This window comes from Centropristis striata, chromosome 1 (genome assembly GCF_030273125.1).
Source record: "Centropristis striata isolate RG_2023a ecotype Rhode Island chromosome 1, C.striata_1.0, whole genome shotgun sequence".
In the NCBI taxonomy this organism is placed as follows: Eukaryota; Metazoa; Chordata; class Actinopteri; order Perciformes; family Serranidae; genus Centropristis; species Centropristis striata.
In genome coordinates this window covers 4,578,157-4,600,778 of record NC_081517.1, presented here as the reverse complement: position 1 = coordinate 4,600,778, position 22,622 = coordinate 4,578,157, and the positions used below count along the sequence as shown (strand labels likewise).

Here is a 22,622-nt window from a genome sequence, read left to right as displayed (position 1 = left end):
TCACCTGAAAGCCAAAACAGATTATGGATCAACAATTTAATGAATATAGGAACAGTTAAATAGTTATTTTGTGTCAGCATGCTATTGAAAAAAAATGTTGTTGTTGAACTGCTTCTGTCCGTGTCACAGTGGAGGATCTGGAGCGCAACGACGGATCAGCAGAGAGGCCGTACTTCATGTCTCAGAACCTGCTCAGCCTCCTGAAGAAGTCCAATGAAGAGGCCAAATCTGTAGATTAAGTCACATTTGTGTGTGTGTGTGTGCGTGCGTGCGTGCGTGTGTGTGTGTGTGTGTGTGTGTGTGTGGTGTTTTAAAGTGGAAGTCAGAACAAAAGGAGGTATTACAGCCATTGTTTATGTATAGTATTTTTGTGTCTTACTGCCAAATGAGATTCATGTCATGTTGTCTGTATTGATATTTTTGTACATTGTTACAAAGCCGTTAGGCCACTGGCTCCCTGTATTTTCCCAACAAGGGTAATTTTTATTTCAGAAGGAATTTGGGAGCTTGACTTACAGATAAATACTGTAGGTAATTTAAGCAACAGTTTGCTTTAAAACCAATGTTTTGAATTTTTATTGTACATTTTGGTCTTTTTTTTGTTAATTTGTGTGTATTCCGTCAGGCAGTTTATATGGAAACTTTGAAGGGTCCAGTATCTTTCATTGAGATTGCCACTTTATGGCAGATGAAGTGTGTTGATACATGACTAAAGCTGTGCTTTATAAGTAAACATATTGCACTGTTTGAAATTAGCTCACCAAAGCAAAGTTGCTTAACTGCAGGTAATTAAAAGCTTAGTTTGATACTCAAAGCCTTAAGAGATTACAGACGACCAAGTGATTAAACTTGGACTTGCAGTCTCATTTCTTTAATACCTTGTGTTCTTTTTTCTTTTTGCTCACTCTGAATATAAAACATATCCATTATTCATGTGCAAATGTTGAGTTTGTAAATGTTTTACAAAAGCTTTCATTTTGTTGTAAACTAATAAAAGTGTGTGTTATATGGAAGCGTATTGCATTTACTTGAGAGAAAAAAATAAGTTTTTTTTGAGTAATATATTTTTGGTTTGTTTTTCGGGGTTTATTATTTCTGTTTTAATGAGTAATTTTTTTTTTCGTGGTGCAATATCAGCCCCTAAATGTAGTGGAGTAGAAGTATAAAGTTACATAAAATGGAAATACTCAAGTAAAGTACAAGTACCTCAAAATTGTACTTAAGTACAGTACTTGAGTAAATGTACTTAGTTACATTCCACCACTGCTTTTACTTAAGTAAATTATCTGAATCCTTCTTTCATCACTGGATAAGTTGTTGCTATAGTGCCCTACACAGCCTAACTTCAGTAACATTTTTGGTCAAAATTGAGTTATAACTAAAAATATAATCTTTTTTCCATATTTAAATAATATTTGGGCCTGGTTGTGTAACACTTTATTCTGATTATATAGATCATACATTATATAGTTACAATAAATATCACAATACAGGCGCACTACATTATATAGTTACCATATATATCACAATACGGGCGCACTACATTATATAGTTACCATAAATATCACAGTATGGGCGCACTACATTACATAGCGACGGCTGGCTTGACTACGGAGAAGCGAATGACGGCTCACTTGATTCAATTCAATTGGCTTTATTGGCATGACATAACAATGTATATATTGCCAAAGCAAGCATCAGAAATAAAGACAACAAGATAAGGAAAGCAATATTTACAATATTTTTTTATTATAATTCTGTTATTCATTTTAAAAGAAAAGAAAAACTAATAACAATAAAAGAAAGCAATATTTACACAATATTTATCACTTGACCGCAGTGATCTTTCCGGGTTCCGAGTGCAATCGAACGCAGCATTAGTTTACAGGTTGCTAGGCGACCAGCAGAGGTTTTGTTGTGGTCATCTACTGTGGACACATTTCTCTCTCTCTGCTAAGTTGTCTACAACAAAAACGCAGCACAGAAATGCCGTTCAGTGCCGACGCAATGAAACCTCCGCTGCATGACCAGATAGCAGAAATGCAGCGTAAAATCCAGCTCCTGGGTAAGTTTGTTTTTAGTGTGAGCGTCGACTTCTGTTCATGCTGGAGGACTTTGTGTGCTTTGTTGCAGTTAACGTTAGCTAGTTATGGCGGACACTTCCAGGTAGTAGCCACCGTAAACTCACTACTAAACCCAGCAGAAGTAGCAGTTGGCTGTGTTATTAGTGAATAATTATTCTGGGCTTACACCAAAAGAGTTTCACAGTCCCAGACTAAAAACTGGAAGTCTTTAGTAAATCTAGGAGTTTTACTGACGTCACGGAGCGATCCCGTCATCTCCACTCTGACAGGAAAAAGTGACGTCACAATGATGGTAGTAAGCTCAGTCCTTTTTTTTTTTTTTTAAACATTTGTTTATTGATTTTTCAGTGACATAACAAAATCAAGAGATGACATTACAAGAGTCAAAACAGTGTCAAGTGTAACAAGTAAAATAATAATAATAATAATAATAAAAATAATACATAAAATAAATATAAAATAAATAATTAAATAAATAAAAATGGAAGCGAACAAGAAATGCACAGAACAAAACAAAAACACAAATAGGTCACCCACTGCTAAATAAAAGTCTAATAATATGTTCACTTAAGCAGAGATAAATAAAAAACATTCCCAGCATGCTACAAAATCACACAAGAAAAACTCACAACTAGTAGACAATCAGGGTGGTTACTCAGGAATAGCCGTAAAAATCAATCCCTCAACATGTGCAAAAACGGACCCCAAGTTTTATCAAACTTTGCAAGAGAACCATGTATGGAGCACCTAACCTTCTCCAATTTCACAAACTGAAGGATGTCCCTGATCCAAGAGCAGTGAGAAGGCGGTGCAGAAGACTTCCATCTCAATAAAATCAAACGTCTAGCCAGTAAGCTCAGTCCTAAATACAAAATATAGTGATGTCATATATTTACGGCCACAGGAGGGATTTTGGGGGCCCTGTTTCTAAGTAAAGAGAACAGTAAGGAGACCCAGTTAAAATGTATAATAAATGTATACATGTCGTCATCCTGTTAAAATAATCGCCTAACTCAGGTTTTGCAGGAAACACAAAAAATTTAACCAACAGTGTAACATATGACATTTATTAATCATTTCACTCAAAAAGGATATAACAAAGGATGGCTATTGGCATAGTAATAACACTTTGTGTAAATTATGTAATTTAAGAGAAATAAATGACTTAGGTAATTTTTGAACATGCCTTTGTGACTTAAGCAAGATATGGTAACACTTTATTTTGAAGGTGTCTACATGAGAGTCACACAAGCCTGTCAGAAACATGACATGACATGTATCATGAGCATTAATGTTACTTCAAAGTGTCATTAATGTTCATGACACATCCCATGTCATGTTTATGACACGCTCATGTCACTCTTATGTAGACACCTTCAAAATAAAGTGTTACCATATCTTGCTTAAGTCACAAAGGCATGTTCAAAAAATTGCCAAAGTCACATTTTATTTTGATTTAGGCATTATAAATCCGCTTAAGTCACACACTTGACATAGGCCATTATCTTAAAGGGGTAAAATCACATGATCTGATCAACTGAGGATGGAGGTGATTTTACCATAGGTGGCCGGCGTCATGAAGAGATGATTTAGGCAAAAAAACAAACAATTTTGACAAAAAAATGACTTAGGCGATTATATAACAGTGTGACGATAAATAAGTAATACATAATCGATGATTAATGTATGATTAACTAAATGAAAGTTGATAGAGCTGATAAATATAATTATTCAATTAAACAAATTATAATAAAATATGACATAAATGTATATCATGAATTAATTTCAAAATTTCCCTTTCCTTTATTCTTACTTTTATTTCTTTTTTTTTTGTAAAATAGACAACTTTTCATGTCAGAAAACAGAAACCCTTTTTCAGCTTTGTGAGGGGGCATTTTGTGGTGTCTTTTCCTCTTCTTTTTGTTGTTGTTGTTTTTTTCAACACAAACCACTGCACACACTAGAGCAGCTGGAGCCAAAAGCTGCTTCTCCTCCGTTTTGTGAGTTTTTACTAAGAGCATGATTGGAAAAAATTGCATGGTAGGAAAAAAATGCTTAAAGACTCTGCAAGATTCATAGTCTGTCTAAAATCTCAGTGTGAGACTAAAAACTCTAAACACTTGTCTTTAGATGTGAGCTGATAGTTTTCCAGGAGTCTTTTCCAAATCTTTTAAAAAGTCTTCTGATGTAAAGGTAGCATTAGACATATTTCTCCATGTTTTATACGTTGTAATGATTAAATGTGTCCACCAGAGGGCGACAGAACTGCATACTATGAGAGCTCTCAGTCCACCATCAAGAAGAACAGAGAGTCCATCCGCCAGCTGAGGCAGGACAACAAGAGGCTGTGCAGGAAAATGGCAGAAGCTAATGCTGTAAGTCCCATACATTAAAGGCAACGCTCCCGGCTCTGTTGCCTCCAATGGTCTAAGCCAGGGATGGGCAACTGGAGGCCCGGGGGCCGTATACGGCCCGCACCCTCACTTGAAGTACAACTACATGCATTTGAGCATGAAATCTTAAAAGTGCAGTGTAAAAATGCACAAATTTACTTATTGCAATTAATGTTGGTCTGCTGTTCTTGCACTGATAAAAAGAAATCACAGTAAGTGGTTATGTTTTATTTTGCTTAAAACTTTTTGTATTCCTATTTTTACATGAAATGTGTTAAGTTACTGCACCGTAAACATATTTAAAATTGCAGTTTCATCATAATGTCTAGTGAAGTGCATGGCCCGATATGTGGCCCTGTGGTAGTGTCGATGAAAAATGGTGGCCCCCTCCAGCATTTAAGTTGCCCATCCCTGATCTAATGCATGAATGTTTTTAAGTCCCACTTGAAGACCTCCACCTCTTTTCTCTTGCCTTCGATTAAAGTTTCTCCTCCTGCATGTGCTAGGGAATAATGTCCCCTAGTAATCCCTCAGTGCCTTTAAAATGATCCCTTCTTCTTTTAATTTATCTTAACTCTTGCAGGTAATGTCTTTTAACCCTTTTTGTTTCTTTCGCCTTTGTCAATCCTCTATTTTATTGCACTTTATGCACTTTTATGTGAAGCACTTTGGTGCGGCTCAGCCGTCTGTAAATGCGCTATAGAAATAAATTTTACTTGACTTGACATGTAACTAAGTTAAGTACATTTTGTTCAAGTATTTACTGTCCTTATGTACATTTTTAAAGGTATTTGTACTTTACTTGAGTTTTCCCATTTTCTGCTCTTCTATGCTACACTTCAAAGGCAAATATTGTGTTATTTACTGCACTACATATATCTGTCATCATATATCTCTACATTTAAGTTAATTAAACACATGAGATGCAATATGATATGCTACACTCTACTTATAATCAACCTGAAAAGATATATTATAATATGTATAATAGATATTGCAATTTCGATATGATTCACAATTTTGCAGGGATTTATCATCTTAAGTCTGCAGAATACAATTTGCTTGGACATCTCTGCAGCACCACAATACTTAGTTTAGAATGTTATTTTGACACATTTGCCTTTAAAAGTTATTGTGTTGTACCATTTGGATATTGCACTACTCCATATTGTAATTTGGATAAAAAGCTGCAACTACTAATCCACCCAATAATAAAGAAAGTATCTGAAAGTAAGAACATTTTCTCCTAATACTTATGTACTTTTACCTTAGTAACATTTTACATTATTTTATTTCTAATTGAGTATTTGTAGGAGTATTGTTGTATTTTTTTTAAGTAAAGGACATGAGTACATCTTCAACCACTGGTTTCTTATTTTCTTTTCTTTTCCTCACTTATCTTAGTCAAAGGAACAGTCAAACATCATAACTGACTTTCTTCGTAATTTAATAATTTTTCTCTCTGGTGTCTTTACATATCAGGGTGATGAAAATATCATCAAGATGGCCTTTCATAACAGAGGCACGGAGAAGGATGCATACCGCAACATGTCAGGGAAGGTGAGAGGAAGCAGCATCGATACTGATGCTCATAGCAACTATTTATTATATAAGATCATTTGTATAAGGCTAAGTGGATAAAATCTCAGTTTTGTACAGTTTCCATGTCTGTCTCTGTTTTCCTCTCACACACTCTACCGGTCTACAGGTACATGTAAAAAAAATTTGAATATTGTGAAAAAGTTAGATATTTTTTGTCAATAATTTCAGAAAGTGAAACTCGTATATTATATAGATTCATTACACAGAGAGAAATATTTCAAGCCTGTATTTCTTGTAATTTTGATGATTCTGGCTTACAGATAATGAAAACACAAACCTCAGTGTCTCAGAAGATTACAATATTACATAAGATCAATAAAAAAAGGATATTTTAAACACAAATGTCATGCTTCTAAAAAGTATCTTCATTTCTATACATCAATACTTTTGCATGAATTTCTGCATTAATACTTGGTGTCATGGAGGAGATCAGCCTACAGCACCATGTTGCTTTTATAGCAGCCTTCAGCTCATCTGGTGTCTCTCACCTTCCTCTTGACAACAGCCCATAGACTCCTATGGGGTTCAGGTCAGCCCAGTAACACCATGGTCATTGAAGCAGCTTTTGGTACCTTTGCCAGTGTGGGCAGGTGCCAAGTCCTGCTGGAAAATGAAAGCAGCATCTCCAAAGAGCTTGTGGAAGCATGAAGACTCTAAAATGTCCTGCTAGATGGCTGCTATGTTGACTGTGGACTTCAGAAAACACAGTGGACCAACAGCAGCAGAGGACATGGCCCCAAACCACCACTGACCCAGGACCATCATATTCAACTTCTGATCAATATTCTATTTTCTGTGACACTGAGTTTTGTGTTTTCTTTATCTCTAAGCCAGAATCATCAAAATTACAAGAAAAAAAGGCCGGAAATATTTCACTCTACGCATAATGAATCTATATAATGTATGAGTTTCACTTTCTGAAATAATTGACAAAAATATTCAACTTTTTCACAATATTCTAATTTTCTGAGATACTGAGTTTTGGGTTTCCATTATCTCTAAGCCAGAATCATCAAAATCCCAAGAAAAACAGGCTTCAAATATCCTCCATGTGTAATGAATATTGAACTTTTTCATGATATTCTAATTTTCTGCAACACTGAGTTTTGTGTTTTCATTATCTCTAAGCCAGAATCATCAAAATTACAAGAAAAAAAGGCCGGAAATATTTCACTCTACGTGTAATAAATCTATATAATGTATGAGTTTCACTTTTTGAAATGATTGACAAAAAATATTGAACTTTTTCACAATATTCTAATTTTCTGAGACACTGAGTTTTGGGTTTTCATTATCTCCAAGCCAGAATCATCAAAATTACAAGAAAAACAGACTTCAAATATCCTCCATGTGTAATGAATATTGAACTTTTTCATGATATTCTAATATATTGGGATGTACCTGTAAATTCCTTTCTCAGGCAGCCCTGACAACACTAGACCAGAGGGTGCTGTCCAAGATGAAGCGTCTCAACGCCCTTAAATACACCACCCAGACACACCAGCGCCGCCTCGAACAGCTGAAGGTGGAATACCAGAGGATGAAGCCGGAGGGCAGCAGTGGAGCACAGTCTGCTGATGCTCGTGCTCGGAAAAAAGAGGAAGATGCCATGGTGGTTACCTCTCAAGCTCATGTAGAAATGTGCAAAACATTCAAAGAAACATAATGTTCACTCTTAACGAAACACATATCAGCATAGTACATGCTCACTAAACAACGTATGTGTGTCTTCAGAACTTGCGGGCCCTGGAGAACAGTCTGGAGAAGACCCAGTTTAAGTGCAAGGAGGCTGAGAATATCATGACGAACTATCTGAAACTTAAAAGTCACCTGCAGGTTAGTCCAACACACTGAGACTCTTATTTTGGAGGTATTGTTGCCTCCGTCTCCCATAATGACTTGGGTGGTTCTCATGAACATGGTACAGCTCATAGCAAAAATCCAAGAGCATTGAATACATATTTTCTTTGACCCTTTATAACAAATACAATCTAAAGTCACTGTGTAATATGAATTTATAATCTTTTTTTTTTAAATTAAGGTATTTTCTAACATTTTTAGAGACACCATAACACATTTTTAAATAAAAAAAACAACGAAAGTTTTTTATTTTATTCGGCAAGCAGTTAAGTATGCTCAAGGCTAGCTGGTATCACCAAAATGTATTTTATTATAATATACACATATTTAAATTAAAACAATTCTATCATTACCGTAACATTTAACCATTTTTTATCATCAATTTTCATTCAGATTGTGTTCTTTATACATTGTTAAAAACCATTATGTTTGATTATATTCTGTTAAATTAAACATTTTTAAACAAATGTATATTTATTTTTATAAAGTTTATTAAATATTAAATATGAAGTTTATTAAATATATTAAAAGTATATTATTTTTTATAAAGTTTATTAAATATTTATTGTATATAATTGTGAATCAAAAATATGTTTAAAAATATAGAAAATATTTAACACAAAACAATGAATTGTGCCTCATTATGGCTATACTGTTCATTCATATAAAAGTGAAATATTTTCAGTTTAATAAAGTATGTCCTTATAATCTTGACAGACAGAACTTAGACTGGCTTCATGACAATCACCCAAATGTGGTTATGTATTCTCCATCAGCGGACACCCTTATGAGACGAAAGTATTTTACATCATCAGTGTTTTGTACACAGTCTGCAAAATAATTTTCATCCAGGTATCATGTACAGAAAGAAATGTCTGCTGACTGTCACTCTGCAGGGGAATGCTCTGTGCTCTGACTCTCTGTTGTGCCTTTGATATGGGACTCTGTGTTTGTGGTATGTAAACTCTGAGTGAGACTTTCACAATGGTACAGTACTTCCTGTCCCATGCTCACTTTACCTTTGTTTGCATTCAACTTGACCTCCCTTTTGTGTAGTCAAATAAGTTTAAAGTCGGCCACTTTACTTTACAGACAGTCCAGAGAGCCTTAAAAAGTCTTTTTCAGAATTTAAGGTCATAAAATGTTTATTTTCAGGAAGTCCTAAATTTCATGGTGAAGCCTAGTTGTATGCTGTGGTGGAAAGTAACTAAGTACATTTACTCAAGTACTGTACTTAAGTATCATTTTGAGGTACTTGTACTTTAATTGAGTATTTCCATTTTATGTAACTTTATACTTCTACTCCACTACATTTTGAGGCAAATACTGTACTTTTTACTCCACTACATTTAGCAGACAGCTTCAGTTACATTTTGGGTCAATATTTAACATGAAAAACATGATACATTTAAAGTGATTAGACATTTGTTTTTAGATTATACCTCATAACAGTATATTAGGTAGTTAAAATTAGACCTCTCTCCACACAATTAAAATGCTTCTTACATAAATGCATCAATAGAAATAATGTAATAATATATTTAGAATATATAAAACAATCTGAGTGGGTCCATTCTGCATAACAAGTGCTTTTACTTTTGATACTTTAAGTACATTTTGATGCTGATACTTTTGTACTTTTGCTTCATTAAGTTTTGACTTTTAATTGTAGTGGAGTCATTTCACAGTGTGGTATTAGTACTTTTTTTTAAGTAAGAGACTTACTTAAGTAAAAGTCCATATATTCTACTCCATTAAATTTTAAGACAAATACTGTACTTTTTACTCCACTACATTTAGCTGACAGTTTTCGTTACTTTCATGTCAAAATTTAACATAAAAAACATGACACATGATAAGACTCTTTAAATAAACTTCATAACAGTATATAAAGAAGTTAAAATGAGCCCTACATTGAGAAAATTAAAATTCAGCTTACATAAATGCATCAGTGATAATAATCCTAGAATATATTTAATATATAAAACAATCTGAGTGGGTCCATTCTGCATTAAGAGTACTTTTAGTTTTGATACTTTGAATACATTTTGATATTGATACTTGTACTTTTACTTGATTAAGTTTTTAATAGAAGACTTTTACTTGTAGTGGAGTAATTCTGCAGGTGGTATTAGTACTTTTACTTGAGCCTGAATACTTCTTCCACCACTGGTTGCATGAGAACCTTATTGCCACAGGACTCACCTATTTGAATATAGTTTGACTAAGTCAGCTGTTTCTTTTCTGTGTAATGTTTTGATTTGTTCTCCACAGGCAACCTGCTCTCACAGAGTTAGTAGGAATTAACCCTCTGGGCTCTGAGCCTATTTTGGCCGTTTTTGAATACTTTTGATTTTGCCCTTCATGTACCACATAAAAATGTTTACTATTCTCATATTTGGTATCCATTTTTTCTTCACCTATATGATCTGACAGTTGTTTTCTCACTTTAACCTACTAGATCAACATATTGAGCCAGAAAATCATGAAATCCGAGTTGAAAATTATACTATTTACTAAAATATTTTTAATTTATTCATTTATTTTGTTCCTTTCACGAAGGTGGACAACACAATGTGTACAGAGACACACTATACACCTTCATGATTGGAATGGAGCAGAAAGAAGAAAACATTTCTTATATTTGTCTGCCCCCTACTTGAACAATAGTAAAAAAAAAACTTAAAAAAAACAACAAAAACAAACAAACAAGACAAAAAACAAACAAAAACCCATACAAGTACATGTTTACATCTCAAAAACAAAAAAACAACTGATCATAAATCAGTTTGAGTTTCCAGTACATATTGACATTTTTTTCTGCATTTGTACATTTAAAAAAAAAACCACACACACAAATATGCTCAATTAACTGTTTTGGAACTTGAAAATGTAAACGAAGGATACAAATATGAACATAAAAAAAGGTGATTTAAAAAATATATATAATTAAACTATATACAAAAAAAGTGTATTTATAGGCTTTTTTTTCCCTTGTTAGCTTCAACTCTTCAAAACAAACTATGTGCGAAAATTACACAGAGAGCTACAATAACGCCCAAATATTTCTGTACTATCAAATTAAAATGATCATATCTTTGGTTTTACATGACCTAGGAATGTCATACAAAAACTGGGAGAAAGTTTCAAGTGTGTACTTTGGAGTGAAGTTGATAGCAGCGCTCCATGTGACCTAGTTTTTTTGTTAAACGTCACATTATCTGATCAGGACGGCACGATCATAGACCCCAGAGGGCTAAGACACACAAACAGTACAGATGATGATTCAGAGAAGACACAAAGCCTTGTCTTATTTCTGACAATTGCTATAATCCGGATAATAATAGTTTATGTGCGGAGCCACGGAAACCAATCTGCTACATGGAGGATAGGAGCAGACTTTGGGTACAACTTAGCTGGAGTGTACAGATTTAATGGACTGTTAAAATAGATATACTGTAAGGTGTTTGTGTCTTAAAGTATAGAATTAACTCTACCCTACTCTGAGTATGACAACAACCAGAATAGCTTTATTGTTTTACACAATATTGTCAAAATGAACAATTGTAATTCAAATGAAATATTTAAACACAATTTATTTAAGTGTAACAGTGGGACACAGTTCATTGGATTTGCCATTACTGAAATTACGTTATGAGACTTTAAAAATAATTTTATATAGAAAAAAATAACCCAATGAATATTAATAAACAGTTTCAAACATAAAGCTCAGCCCTATGGCACATTTGGTTTGCTGTGGAAAGAGTATTATATTTTCTCTGTCATGGTCTTAGAAAGCTCTTAATTTGATTTCTAATAGTGTGGAATAACCCCATGTTCCATAATCGTGGCAGTCAATGCACTTAACCGGTCACACTTTCTATTTGATTAATGTTGTTATGCAATCCAACTTATTCATAAATAGATTTAGCTTTCCCATTTTCTCCATCATAATCTAGTGACCAGCCTGTAATAATTTATACAGAGGTCCAGATAAATAAAAAAAAAAAAAATATATATATACATATATATATATATATATATATATATATATTTTAATTTTTTTTTTTTTTTTTTTTTAGACTTTTAATTTAATTATTTTATTTTATTTTATTTTATTATTTTTTTTGTATCAGTAGTGTATGGAGAGACTCCGTGTATGAAATCAGTGCATATGAGAGTTCAGGGCGGTTATTGCTTTAGGGAAGAAACTTTAAAAACTAAATGACTTGCTGCGTCTCTCACTCTTTCCACCCATATTCTTGTTCTTTCTCTTTCTATCCCTCACTTTTCTCCTGTCACCCCTTCAGGAGGAGAGTCTGACTTTCCAGGGCCAGTTGGACAGTCTGGAGGCAGAAATCCTGAAGCACAGAGAGGAGCTCCACAACATGCAGGTCATGAACAACAACGCCCAGCTCTCTAAAGAAGCTGCTAAGGTGACCTGGCCCACAAGCCTTTTTGCACGTTTCTGGGCGTAACAAAGATGATTCACTCACCATTACTGTCACTAAGAATAGAAGTTATATGAGTCATAAGTACAGCAGCTACAAAAGCGTCTTTGTTTACCTATTGTGTTTTCATTTTGATGCATTTATAAAATTTTAAGTACAAATTAGGGCTGGGCGATATGGACCAAAAGTTATATCCGGATATATTTAGGCTGAATATCGATATACGATATATATATATATATATACATTTTTATCGCAAAGTGAGAGCAAATGTTCAGTCAAAGTCAAAGCCAAATATGACATGTCACAAGTAGTTTTATTAAAACCATTTATTTAAGTGAACATAAATACTGTATAACAACAGGAGAACATGTTTTTTTTTTAAATCAAGGCCATAAAGTGCACATTTAAAAAAATATCTTGAATGAAAATAGCCTATGAAATAAAATAGGCCAATATTTTTCTGAAATGAATATATTTATATGAGAAAGGAGACACTAACATTACAAAAGAACTAAATATGACAAACCCTAGTAAGGGCAGCATTTATGTGTAAAAAAAATAAGAATTAAAAAACTTTATTGACATATGCGATACGGTCTAATTCCATATCACATTTAAACATATACCGATATATTTTTTATATGATATATCGCCCAGCCCTAGTACAAATACATTACACTCCTCATCATTATACATTGTTTAAACAGCATTCTCCCCCACAACAATGTAACTCTCTTCTCTTTTCTGCCCTTTCCTCTGCCTGCCAGGCTGACTTGCAGCAGCAGGAGGAATTGCTCTACAAGGAGCGCAAGGAGAGAGAACGCATTATAGCAAGCTACAGGAAAAAGGTTGAGGAACGTAAGGCCCAGGCTGAAAAAGTTGATAGAAGGGTGAGATATATGTGGTGGTATATTACAGGTGCATCTCAATAAATTAGAATATCCTAGAAAAGTCTATTTATGCCCGTAATTCAATTCAAAAAGTGGCAATAACACATTATATAGATCCATTAAGCGATCACTAGAGCGTGTTGGATAAGTACGATTTGACCAGTTTAATAAAGTGCTTTTTAATAGCACATAGAATGCACTTTAATGTTTACAATCCTACCAATATGAAAGTATAATGGAAAATCAGAAGGGATGAAGTGGTCTAGAATACTTAATTATTAAGTTGATTACAATAATTTAATGCATGCACATATCCAGAGTAAGGGATAAACAAAGGACTGTTATGTAGCTATCTAGTTATTAGTTAGCTTAGCTTGTCTGGTATTAGATGCCATTAGACAAACAAATTTGGCGGTGGTATACTTTAATTTAAAATATTTTTTTAAAAATTAAAAAATTGTGTAGATGAAACAGACTATTTAGAAAATCAATCATTTAAGGTTTTTTTTTTTTAAACTTTAATACATTGCATGAACCCAGTACAGGTGCATCTCAATAAATGTTAATATCATAGAAAAGTTTATTTATGTCAGTAATTCAATTCAAAAAGTGGAAATAACACATTATATAGATCCATTACACATAGAATTAAACATTTAATGTCTTAATTTATTTAATTATTCTAATTATGATTATGGCTTACATTTAATGAAGACCTAAAATTCAGTGTCTTAAAATAATTTAATGTTACAAAAGACCAATTTTAAAAAGTATGTTTAATATGGAAATGTTGGCCTCTGAAAAGTCTGTCCATCTATATGACTCAATACTTGGTTGGGGCTATTTGACTTGAACTACTGGAAATGGACTTTTCCATCATATTCTACTGTATTGAGATGCACCTGTATATGTGATGAATTGAATGTTTAACTGAAGGATTTATTGCTGAATTACTTACTGAGGCAATCTTTAATAGTCTTCCATTTAATTAATTTAGATAATTATTTTTTTCTAGCCTTGTCTTTTGTTTCACAGCGCTGCAACTTAAGAAAACACATGCAAATACACAAAACACAAGCAAATTGAGAAAACATCTTAGTCATTTGACAACACGAGCGCAGCATCTATATGACTCAATACTTGGTTGGGGCTGCATGACTTGAACTACTGGAAATGGACTTTTCCATCATATTCTACTGTATTGAGATGCACCTGTATATATGAATGTCTCTATTTCATTCAAAACATTCTGTCAAATTTCTGTATTGAGTTCTTCTATATCCGGCCACATTTAGGCTCAGAGAACAACGATGCAGCCAGATGAGCTGAGCAGCGAGGCCCAGCGCAGCACCCCCAGGATGGCAGGTGAAGAGGAGAAGGTCATCTCCACTTTTGAGGAAGCCTTCCGACGCATCAAAGAGGCCACCGGAGTCACAGATATACAGGTATGGCTGTGGGAAGCAAGGTTATAATAGTTTTGGATTTTTAGTTTTATTAGTTTTAGTTTTAGTTTTAATTTTGTTGTGATTTTTTGTTTTCAAATTCAGTTCGTTTTCATAAGTTTATAGAGTGAGTTTGCTAGTTTCAATTAGTGTTTATTTCTTGGAAAATTCTTAGTTTTAGTTTAGTTTTTAGTAATGGGGTATTTGTTGGGTGCCAGATTAAAAAAGTTACAATAAATGTTTCCTTTATTTCCTTTGTCTTATCCACCTCAATAGGTTTATTAAGTCATAAAACCAGATGGATGAAATAGATTATATATCAACCAAAAAGGTTTACATATGAAAAAAGTTGACAAAGACGAAAATGAAGGACATTTTCACTATATTTAAGTTTGTTTTAGTTAGTTTTGTAACCACACAATACAGTTTCAGTTAGTTATCTTCTTTTTTTTCATTTCAGTTAACAAAAATGTTTTTTCAATTCAAGTTTTCGTTATTTTTTTAGTTTTCCGTTAACTAAACTAACCTTGGTGGGAAGAGAAGGCTTGGCTGAACTGTGTATTCATGCTTACTATAATTTATTTTATGTGTGTAGGAGATAGTGGATCGCTTCACCTCACAGAAGGAGACGCACCAACACCTGGAGAAGCTGAGGGGGGAGAATGAGGAGGTGCTGCAGCAGCTGAAGGAGCAGAAAGAGCTCCTGAACCAACAGTTCCAGGATATGAAATACTCCGGAGAGGCTAAACTCTCCAGGTGAGACACTCGGACAGTAGGAGAGGATCAGAGCACTAAGTATGCAAATGTAATGTTTATTTTATAAGCTTTTCCTTGTTCTCTGTGTGTGATTTATTAGTGACCAACAGATGCTGCAGGAATGTGAGCAGCAGCTGCAGGCTCAGCAGCAGAGGTGTGACGCAGGGAAAGAGCGGCTGGAGTGGCTTGTTAAAGCTCTGAGTACTGTCCGGGCCGGAGTGGAGCATCTCTCAGACAAACTCCAACACATCACTCTGGTAAATACCACTTCAACCTAGGGCTGGGCGGTATGGACCAAAAGTCATATCCCGATTTATTTAGGCTGAATATCGATATATGATATATATCCCGATATTTTTATTGCAAAGCAATGAGAGCAAATGTTCCGTCAAAGCCAAAGCCAAATATGACATGTCACAAGTAGTTTTATTGAAAAGTATAAACTAGGGCTGGGCGATATGGACCAAAAGTCATATCCCGATTTATTTAGGCTGAATATCGATATATGATATATATCATAAGGGGTAGGACTCGATACGTTTTTTTACTTCTTCCTACTCCCTTTTGAGCTTGCAGAAAGTGTCTGTTTTCTCAATTTTTTTTTTGCTTTTTTGTTTTGTTTTTTATTTATTCATCTATTAATATTTAAACTTGTTTTTTTGTTGTTTTTTTACTTGCTTGCATGTTCGAAATAAAGACAATCAATCAATCAATCAATCAATCAATCAATCAATCAATCAATCAATCAATCAATCAATCTATCCCGATATTTATTTTTTTTTCAAAACTTTATTTATTGAGTTTTTTCCCCAAAAAGTAATACACAATGAACACAACAACGAACATACAGTCATAAAACCCCATCCCTCCCTCTCATAACCAACAGTCATCTCGGAGGGAAAAAAAAATACTTGAGTTAATAAAAATAAATAAGTAAATAAATAAAATAAATGTATTAATCAATAATAAATAAATTAAGTTAAATCATATTAATAAATAAATAAAATAAAATAAATTTTAAAAAAATGGGGAGGAAATAAATAAATAATAATAAAACAATTTTACACAATCATAATAATCATGAAAGTATACATAATATCCCGATATTTTTATTACAAAGCAATGAGAGCAAATGTTCCGTCAAAGCCAAAGCCAAATATGACATGTCACAAGTAGTTTTATTGAAACCGTTTATTTAAGTGAACATAAATACTGTATAACAACAGGAGAACCTTTTTTTCCAAATCAAAGCTCCATAAAGTGCACATTTAAATAAAAAATATCTTAAATAAAAACTTATGAAATAAAACGGGCCATCTTTTTCTGAAAAACAATATATTTATATGAAAAAAGAATAACGAACATTACAAAAGAACTAAATATGACAAACCCTAGTAAGGGCAGCATTTATATATAAAGAAAGAAAAATATTAACTATATCGATATATGCAATATGGTCTAATTCCATATCACATTAAAAAAATATATTGATATATCGCCCAGCCCTACTTCAACCAACATGACTGTAGGTTTAACCTATCCTCTGTCTTCTTTACAATATGTGGCCATTTTCCTTCCTTTTCTCTCAAAATCTGTGGCGACAATCAAGTATATATGTGTTCACCATTCTTACATTTCTCTCCAGAGTGATGACCCGGGGGCTAAAGTGTCTCCAGACTCAGAGGAGTTTGTGGTGGAGCTGATGACCCAGTGTGAGCTGAAGTTGCAGTTGCTGCATGAGGAGCTCCAGGGAAAAGATGTGGCTGCTCTGATGAAGGAGATGGAGGAAGAAGAGGTGAGTTGAGGCTCCACTCATCAACACTTGTTGTTGTGAATACAGGTTTATGTTTTTTTGGATAGGATATTGAAAACTGTTTTGCATTGGCAGAGGTAGTCCTCATAAACACGTGCAGAAGGTTTTGAGTGCAGATTTAATTACAGGTGTGTGGGAAAGGCATGAGATAATTACATATAAGTACATACTGTCGTCATAAACAGAGGATGTTTGCACTTATGTGTACACGTGTACCTATATATATATATAGATGTCTCTGGTGAAGGACATGTGACCAATATAATATCTCTGAAACAGGATAGGTTTTGTGATCAGTTGACACCATTTAGTATTAGTATAAGTAAAATAATGTATATTGTAAAAATTATTTTCAATTTGGACTCCTGATTTGGGAATAGACTAACAGTCTACTCAAGAGTCAAGATTCAAGAGTTTTTATTGTCATAATACAAGATAACGAAATTTCCTTCAGACTCACAGCTTAAAGACATACAATATGTTGAAAAGACAAGGAATAAATAAAATAAAATACATATGACTGTACACCTATTTGTTTGTGGACTGCCGTTTTGAAGCCTCAACATTATGGCATTTTGGCCGTCACCATCTTTGTTTTTGGAGCAATGCTTGGACCAGAATGTGGAGCTGAGGGCTGACCCTGCTAACCAAATAGTTTGGTTAGCAAGGTGCATCCATAATTAATGTCAACTGTGATATTAATTGGGATGCAAGCAAAAAACAGGCTTCAAAATGTTTTACCTACCTGAAAAAATAAACAGTTGCACAGCTGAAACAGCTGAAAACAAAAGAGTCAAAGTTAGTAAAGATAGCAACGCCTATTTTACCCCAATGGGCCCATCATTTACTAAGTGGACCTCATGCTGTGTTGAAGAAAACTTGACACTAGGGATTGAGACCATGAACTGAAAATGTTTCCTGAGGTAATAAATCAAAAGAGAAGTAGAGCCATTTTCTCATAGAATTCTATACAATCTTACTTCTTTTTGCAACCAATGAAGTTGCTCCTTGCTGGCCATTAGAAATAATAAAGGGTTAATGCACTTAGATCTGCAGTCTTTCATAAGCTTGAAGCAGAAGCACAATCTGTTAAATGTGAACGTTTCTGGACCCATTCTCATTGTGACGTGATCAATGCTGCTTTAAACATAACCACAACATGTTGAAAATGCATGACGATCTCTGTTTTAAACGCTTTAAAAACACTTTAATGGGTAAGGTTAGGCACCAAAAACACATGGTTAAGGTTATGTCAAAAGAAAAGGGTTTAATTTGACACCTAACAATACACCTTTTCCCCTAACCTTAGGGAAGTAGTTTTGTCTAAACGTAATCAACCTTCAACCACATCACAACATTAATGTTGTCTTTAAAACGACGATCGCTTTTAGTTATGAAGACGTGTTGATTACTTGCTGAGGGCTTTTATTTTGGAAATTCTCCTGTGGGTTATATTTGAAGGTAGGAACAAATGACATACTGTTTGTGGTCTTGTGGTTTGGACTTATGGACGATTTCTTATAACACTATTCTGTTCTGGCAAAGGGCACGCTGGGACTCTTGCTACACTGCAAAAAAGCCAACTTGTATTTTTTGGCCTAAAACAGTGATTTAAGTTGGTAAATCTTGGAAATATAAATTATTGACATTTAGGGCAATAATGTAAGTTAGCACAACAAATGAAGCCAGTTGTCTGCTCAAAAACAAGTTTGTGAGTTGTTGTTACTTATATCTTTAAGTTGGGGTTCACAACAAGGGACAATAGTTCTGCTAACTCTTATTTCTTTGTTGTGAAATGCGGGAAAGCGGTGAAATTTGGTCATTAGCGAAAGCTAGCGGCTAACTGATGCTAGCGGCTAACCTTTAGCTAGGGGCGCTGCTTGTTACAGCTACAAGAGTAGCCATTAGCGTATCAATGCTAACTCAAAATTGTGGTCGCAACATTAGCTGACATTTCATAGCGGCATTATAATCGTGCAAATTCAGCACATTGCAGAAGTTAGCAGAAGTAAGGATTAAAAGTTATTACAATGTAAAATTATAAGTTAGTACAACTTACAGTTGAGTTGACAGAAATCTGAATTCAGAGTTGAGCAAACTCAAAAACAAAACTTAAAATATTTAGTTAAATTGTCCAACTTAAAATTTTATCGAAGTTTGTTGCCTTGAAATTTTGAGTTCACCCAACTTTTCTTTTTTTGCAGTGTAAAGCCTCCAGTGCATGGCGTGACAAGTGAACACAGCATGGCAGAGCATGTATGCATGCATGCTGCTCTGCTTGCTTAACTTATCTGAGTGGAAAGGCGGCCTTATGAGCCAGCTGAAGTGTTTGTTCTTGATTATTAACGGTCGGCAGCACTTTTCTCTGTTTGAGAACACTGGATATCAGAGTGTACCATAGGAAACACGTAACAGGCCATTTGCTAATGACATTGACTATTTTACTCTCAGATCCATTTTTAGGAGGCATAATCTTTGCAAGTGACGTATTTCTGAGCTGATAGTTTCAAAATCAGTGCAGCCTTGTTTGCTTGACTGTTACTGTTGAAACGGTTTGGCCGTCCTGGTCAAACTGCTGGCACCTCGACCATAGAGAAGTACGTTTGTGGAAAAAACGCACCTGTTGCTCATCAAACCTGTTACATGATATGACACAGCCAGTTCTCAGTGTCAACACTTGTCATACACTATAATAGATGAAAACCACTATGTCTATGTAAATGACCAAGGGCACAAGCTGTCAGAGGGTCCCCACCGGACCCTCACCTAAAAAAAGTCACTCAAAAAGATACGTATCAACCAGGAAGAGACACAAAATAACATAAATGAAACATAAAAGGACTACAAAGTTCAACAAAAACAAGGGCAAAACAACCACAAAGACACACAAAACAACTACAAAGAGACACACAGTAACTACAGAGACATAAAACAACTACAAAGAGACACAAAACAACATAAATGAAACATAAAAGGACTACAAAGTTCAACAAAAACAAGCCCAAAACAACCACAAAGAGACACAAAATAACTACAAAGAGACAAAACACAACTACAAAGAGACACAAAACAACAACAAAAAGACATAAAATTACAACAAAAAGACCAAATCAATAAAAAAGTGACACAAAACAACTACAAAAAGACATAAAATGACCATGATGACACAAATTGTGTCATAATCAGCCTTTGTGTATACTAATATAAAAATATCCAACAAAGGTTAGTGGTTTGCATTATAGATTCCATATAATTCCACAACTTCAAACTGGCTCTTTCAAAGTTTTTTTTCTAAAGTTATCTATGAAGATAGATAACTAGAGCCAATTTTATATTAATTTGAAATTATTTTTATATTATAAGGCTTAATAAAATCAAAAGCCGACACATGTAAACAAGAGTTTAGTACGATTTTTATATTTCATTCTGTTGTAAATGTTATTTCCAAGGAATTAAGGCACTTTAAGGATATTAAATATAGAAAATCTACATGGGCTAAAATTAAAACATAGATGTTTTACTGGTTTGGAGTTATTAACTGTTTTCTTTTTTTGTTCTCTGAACAGTTCTTTGTCAGGATTGAGGGCAAACTGCCAGATTACAACACCCGTGTCAAGCTGCCCGAAGACCAAAGACTGGACCTTTTCAATGACGGTGAGAGTCTCACACACACACACACACACACACACACACACTAATACAAGCGCACAGTCTAAGCTGTCCCTGTTTGTGTCTCAGAGGACGAGAGCGAAGAAGACGAGGCTGATATCATCTCTCGTGATGCTCTGAAGCGTCAGTCTCAGCTCATCATTGACTCCAAGTCCAAGAAGAAACCCTGGAAGAAGAAGAAGGGGAAGTTCTGAACCATCACTGCAGTCTCACTGAAGACTGAAGAACAATAAAGGACCATTCCAGATTTACAAATGCTAGTTTAACCGTTCATTGTTTCACCTCTATGAATACAGGTACATCTAAAAAAATTAGAATATCATGAAGAAGTTCAATATTTTTTGTAAATCATTTCAGAAAGTGAAACTCATACATTATATAGATTCATTACATATAGAGTGAAATATTTCAAGTCTGTTTTTCTTGTAAGTTTGATGATTCTGGCTTAGAGATAATAAAAACACAAAACTTAGTGTCTCAGAAAATTAGAATATTACATAAGATCAATTTAAAAAAAAAGGATATTTTTAACACAAATGTCAGGCTTCTGAAAAGTCTGTTCATTTCTATCCATCAATACTTGGTTGGGCTCCTTTTGAATCATGAATTACTGCATTAATACTTGGTGGCATGGAGGAGATCAGCCTACAGCACCATGTTGCTTTTATAGCAGCCTTCAGCTCATCTGGTGTCTCTCACCTTCCTCTTGACAACAGCCCATAGACTCCTATGGGCTTCAGGTCAGCCCAGTAACACCATGGTCACTGAAGCAGCTTTTGGTACCTTTGCCAGTGTGGGCAGGTGCCAAGTCCTGCTGGAAAATGAAAGCAGCATCTCCAAAGAGCTTGTGGAAGCATGAAGACTCTAAAATGTCCTGCTAGATGGCTGCTATGTTGACTGTGGACTTCAGAAAACACAGTGGACCAACAGCAGCAGAGGACATGGCCCCAAACCACCACTGACCCAGGACCAGCATATTCAACTGACGATCAATATTCTAATTTTCTGAGACACTGAGTTTTGTGTTTTCATTATCTCTAAGCCAGAATCATCAAAATTACAAAAAAAATAGGCTTGAAATATTTCACTCTACGCATAATGAATCTATATCATGTATAGAGTTTCACTTTCTAAAATGATTGACAAAAAATATTGAAGTTTTTCATGATATTCAATTTTTTTGTGTTTCATATTTTTATTCACATGTATACAAAAACAACAGAGGGACATGCCTATATCAGGGTACATTGGTGTCGACATTAAACATACACATCCTTAGATTTAAATTTGAAAATAAAAAAACGAATAAACTATACAATATTTAGAAATTTAGACATAGTCTGTATAAAATTAATAAACTGACTACATAAACATAACAGATAAAATACATAAATAATAGTAAAAGAGAGGGAGGAAAGAGGAGGAAAGAAAAAATAAAAATAAAGGAGAGTGTGTGTGTGTGGATGTACCTGTATTATTATTCATTGGTGCAAAGAATCTTAAATTGTTAGCTGAAAACCTATTTTAAGACATGAAAGATGATCCCAGTCTAACAGCTCAGGTGATATTTATGAATAGAAAGGTTTGTACCTGTGACCTGGTTACTTGTTACATAAGTTGGTGTGTTTTGACAACAGCAATGTTCTCTGTTAGGTGTCA

General features: G+C 34.3%; 2 protein-coding genes across 2 annotated transcripts in view; both read left to right on the top strand.

The window, feature by feature from the left end:
- The window catches only part of slc44a2 (solute carrier family 44 member 2), a 33,477-nt gene extending 32,459 nt beyond the window's left edge, over positions 1–1,018 (top strand). The window contains exon 22 of the mRNA XM_059329909.1: positions 130–1,018. Coding sequence (XP_059185892.1) covers positions 130–239 — 110 coding nt within the window. The 3' untranslated portion in view covers positions 240–1,018. The remainder of the gene's footprint in view (positions 1–129) is intronic.
- A 917-nt stretch (positions 1,019–1,935) lies between these two features.
- Positions 1,936–21,284, top strand: odad3 (outer dynein arm docking complex subunit 3). Its single transcript, XM_059330679.1, has 13 exons — positions 1,936–2,065; positions 4,338–4,459; positions 5,960–6,037; positions 7,500–7,691; positions 7,814–7,915; positions 12,250–12,375; positions 13,161–13,283; positions 14,579–14,728; positions 15,321–15,481; positions 15,582–15,738; positions 17,127–17,276; positions 20,861–20,948; positions 21,033–21,284. Exons 1-13 carry the CDS (start codon positions 1,987–1,989, stop codon positions 21,155–21,157), a joined length of 1,653 nt encoding a protein of 550 aa, XP_059186662.1. The 5' UTR covers positions 1,936–1,986; the 3' UTR covers positions 21,158–21,284.
- Positions 21,285–22,622: the final 1,338 nt, after the last annotated feature.

What these genes read in the sequence shown, in the direction of transcription:
- odad3 (XM_059330679.1), top strand. Translation starts at nt 1,987, where the DNA reads ATGCCGTTCAGTGCCGACGCAATGAAACCTCCGCTGCATGACCAGATA. An exon ending in GCGTAAAATCCAGCTCCTGG is followed by an intron (nt 2,066 to 4,337) that starts GTAAGTTTGTTT and finishes TGTGTCCACCAG; the next exon opens with AGGGCGACAGAACTGCATAC. An exon ending in TCTCTAAAGAAGCTGCTAAG is followed by an intron (nt 12,376 to 13,160) that starts GTGACCTGGCCC and finishes TCTGCCTGCCAG; the next exon opens with GCTGACTTGCAGCAGCAGGA.